We start from the raw sequence: 3,650 nt of genomic DNA, 5'->3' as shown, positions 1-3,650 counted from the left end.
TCTCCATGCCGCTGCTGCTGGGTAACACAATCTCGAGAAGAAAATTGGTCAACCCAAGGTGAACGCCTACGAGAAGGAGCTGCTGAAAAAGGCCATTCTGGAGCTGAAGAAAACCATCCAGAAGGACGAGGAGTTGTCAAGAAGAACTATGTGAATTATTTTAATAACTTTCATAAATAAACCCTCAAGTACATGATACAAAGTATCCGCGTTTTTGTTTCGGCGGGTTTTGGTTCCGGGCCCTCTTTTTGTGAGAGTCCTTCTACACATGGAACAAACTGTGCTGAACTCCGCTGGTAACTTCAAGGATGCGCATGCCCTGTCCCTGCTTGCTGACAATCTGAGCGGAAGGTTGATCGTCTTCCTCGTTGCCAGTTCCAGTTGTTGCCCCCGCGTACAGCTCGCCCATATCGGTGCCAGGGGAGGTCGTACTCTTTATCGGTAAAATTGGTTCGGGGACAAATTTTCATTTGATGACGTTATCGCTGGGATTGGGAATGAAAAGTTGGCAGTTAAGGGAAAAGCTAGGGGCAAAGATCTTGGCCGTGTTGAGGTTTTTAAAGTAGGTGCAGTACGTCGAGGTCTAGATAGCGTCTCCAAGAACTTTCTAGCCTCTCAGGGATTCCGGGTTGGAGGAAGTCGGTTTTGCCCCAGCGGTATTAACCGGAGGCGGCCCGCTTGGCAAACCCGACGGTGTTCACGTGATCGTTTTCTGGGAGGATACGACTGAAAGTCCGAAATGACCTTCTAGCGAGGCGCGTCCATCTTTCAGCAGACACGCGGAATGTGAATCGCTAGAAATTCGACCACCCTCGAGATTCCCCCCGGACGATGGTTCACTCTAGTAATCATCGTCCTCATCCGGAACTTGTTCCGTTTGAATCAAAACAAAAACATAAACAATAACATTGCGCGAAATGTCATGTCAAAGTCAGAGCTGCCAGTTGATGACATATCGATCCGTCATTTTTGACAGTGAACCGGTCCTGCCGAGGGGTCATAAAAAGGTTGAGTCATGGTTCAGAGTCCACTATGTAGTCTTTTATTAGTCTATGTTTTATCTTTTCAGCGCATTCATGCATGCTGTTGATAAGGGAAACATCATTTGATCGTTGAAGCGTGTGACCGGTTGTGCTGATGGGATATTATGGTCCTGTTCAGCAACGGAGAAGGACAACCATGGGTGGTCTCTCATGCTCATGCTCATTATTGCTTCACAAAATAAACAACATACATCAATTTAACAAAGTCTGGAAGATTTTTTTTTTCAAATGTCAGATTTATCTGGCAACCTGGCATCCCTGGCTGCAAATCCCAGGACGAACCTACCCAGTCAAATCAATCCGAATTCTGAAACGGAATTTAATTAGAATCGTACACAAATTCCGTTTCAAACGCAACAACCGGTTAGAAAATGGAACCGGTTGTTGCGTTTGAAACGGAATTTGTATACGATTCTAATTAGATTCCGTTTCAGAATTCGGATTGAGATAATAGGTACTTTCTGACCGTAAATCGTATTTATTTTTCTCAAACCAAAACATCAACAAGATCTTGATTGAACAAATCGTCAAACATTGTACACGTTCATAAAAGTTACCCAGTTCTGAATTGAGTTCGTGTTCCAAATGTTTTGGAGCTGAGCCAAAACCGCTCCGAAAACCACAAGTGGCACCCCCCTAGGGTTTGACGTTTGAGTGTATCTTCTTCTTCTTTTCTGAGTAGGTTTGGTTTAGTCTAAAACTGAGTGATTTTTAACGTGCGTGTTAGAAAAAATCGAATGTCATCGGCGATTATTGACTGGACTCTAATAAACGTGTAACGTTTATTTGTGAATCTTTGGCGCGCAAAATTTGAAGTTGAGATTTGAGAGCACCGGAACCGACGCCACATTGGAAAAAGATGGGTTTGTCCGTCGAACAGGTGCAACCGATTTCAATAGCTAAACTATTATCTAACTTTCAGACTTCCCGCCGGAAATCTGGGAGCACATCTTCCGCAACTGTTCCGGCTCGGAGCTGCTGCAGTTTCGGCTGGTGTGCCACCGCTGGAAGGACATTGTCTTGGGGTCTCCGTCACTGCGGGGCCGGCTCAGCGTGAGGTTCCGAGCTGACAATACCCGTTCCGGCTTCACTCCGGCCAACCTGCCCCCGGTCACGACGGCCTCCTTCTGCAAGTTTGAAAAGCTCGAGGTTGGCGGCTGGTGGCCGCAGTTTGGGCGGAACATGGAGAGTCTGATCTTCCACTCGTGCCAAATGAGCGTTGGAGAGATGTTCTACCTGTTACGGCATTGCCCACGGCTGAAGCGGATTGAAATGGGATACGTAGGATTTCGGGACGGACCAGCGGACAACAATTTCAAGCTTGAATCGTTGGAAGAACTCTCCGTTCTTCTCATCTACAGCTGTTCCGAAAATCCTGTCGTTTTCGATCAGTTTGGACCTATTTTTCCGCGACTGAAAAGCTTTTCCCTCTGCCTTGCGTGCAATTGGAAGGCATCGGACATTCTAAGCCTGTCCAAATTCATCCAGGCGGTTCAGGGCACGCTGCAGATTCTTCAACTGCCACCTGATATCGATCTGTTTGACTCGCTGGTCAATTCGGACCGATTGCATTTGAAGCAGGCAGATTTCAGCGTTGACTGCAACTCACCTCACTGGGACTTGAAGCTCTGGACGAAGTTTTGCCAAGGACAGTGGAAGATGCAGGATTTCGGCCTCCGTGGAAACAACACCACAAATGAGGCAAGAATCTTTCCCTTCCAATCAAATTCATTAAAATACATCATTCCTGTGTTCCCCAGGCCCTTTGCATCGCCGTCCAACACATGCCCCAGTTGAAGCGGCTCATTGCAGTTCTCGGTGGCTCAAGCCTAACCCGTCCAACGTTTCTTCATAAGCTATCGAGCAGCGTGAAGAGCGCGCAACTCCGGACAACCAAAGTCCCGCTCGATTTCCGCACCCAGGTGAGTCCATCCCTGCGAGAGTTCCGCTTGATTTCCGCAGACATTCGGCAAGGCATCGAACACCTCACGACTTGGACGCACCTCGAGCAGCTAATCCTTCAGAGTTGTAACCTTAGCCGCTGTCCGGTTCCGTCCGGGACGCAAAGATTCAGCGTCCTCAAATATCTCGCTCTAAACAACTGCGAAATGTCGCCGGAGATGCTCGAGTTCGTCCTGGGTCGCCATCCGTTGCTGGAGGGGGTTACAATTTTTGACTCCCGTGAACTCACAGTGGACGCCATCGTAAATCTGCTGTGGCGCTCTCCGAAACTGGAACAGGTTACACTTCATTTTTGTCCCGGGGTTGCCGAAACGACCGGCGAGGAAATTATGGAGAGTTACTTCGAAAAGTACAACCTCGATGGTGGTTCCAGGAACGTTGAGATCGCCGTCAAAAATGACTTCGACTAACGAATTCTACTGGTATATCTCAATAAAACCTTTCATTTCATTTAGAACATAAAAGTCAACAATATTTTGTATATTTATTTAGGTTCCTAACAGATTTCAATGATTTCTGGATAGTGGATACCTTTTTGATCAAACTTACAGTTATCAGCGATTACAATCATCATGCCAAAAATCTCATCTTCCAAATTTAAATGCGCTTTTTCCATTGCGAAATTCTCAACAACAACAAAAAATG

At 46.7% G+C, this 3,650-nt stretch overlaps 1 protein-coding gene across 1 annotated transcript; it reads left to right on the top strand.

The window, feature by feature from the left end:
- The first annotated feature begins 1,872 nt into the window (after window positions 1–1,872).
- Window positions 1,873–3,415, top strand: LOC6054691. The gene is made up of 3 exons (XM_038266556.1): window positions 1,873–1,906; window positions 1,966–2,744; window positions 2,804–3,415. Exons 1-3 carry the CDS (start codon window positions 1,903–1,905, stop codon window positions 3,413–3,415), a joined length of 1,395 nt encoding a protein of 464 aa, XP_038122484.1. The 5' UTR covers window positions 1,873–1,902.
- Window positions 3,416–3,650: the final 235 nt, after the last annotated feature.

The sequence above is a fragment of the Culex quinquefasciatus genome, chromosome 1 (genome assembly GCF_015732765.1).
Source record: "Culex quinquefasciatus strain JHB chromosome 1, VPISU_Cqui_1.0_pri_paternal, whole genome shotgun sequence".
In the NCBI taxonomy this organism is placed as follows: Eukaryota; Metazoa; Arthropoda; class Insecta; order Diptera; family Culicidae; genus Culex; species Culex quinquefasciatus.
This window is presented reverse-complemented; position numbering and strand designations above follow the sequence as displayed.

Coding starts and splice junctions, on each gene's coding strand:
- LOC6054691 (XM_038266556.1), top strand. Junction 2,745..2,803: donor GAAACAACACCACAAATGAG/GCAAGAATCTTT, acceptor TGTGTTCCCCAG/GCCCTTTGCATCGCCGTCCA.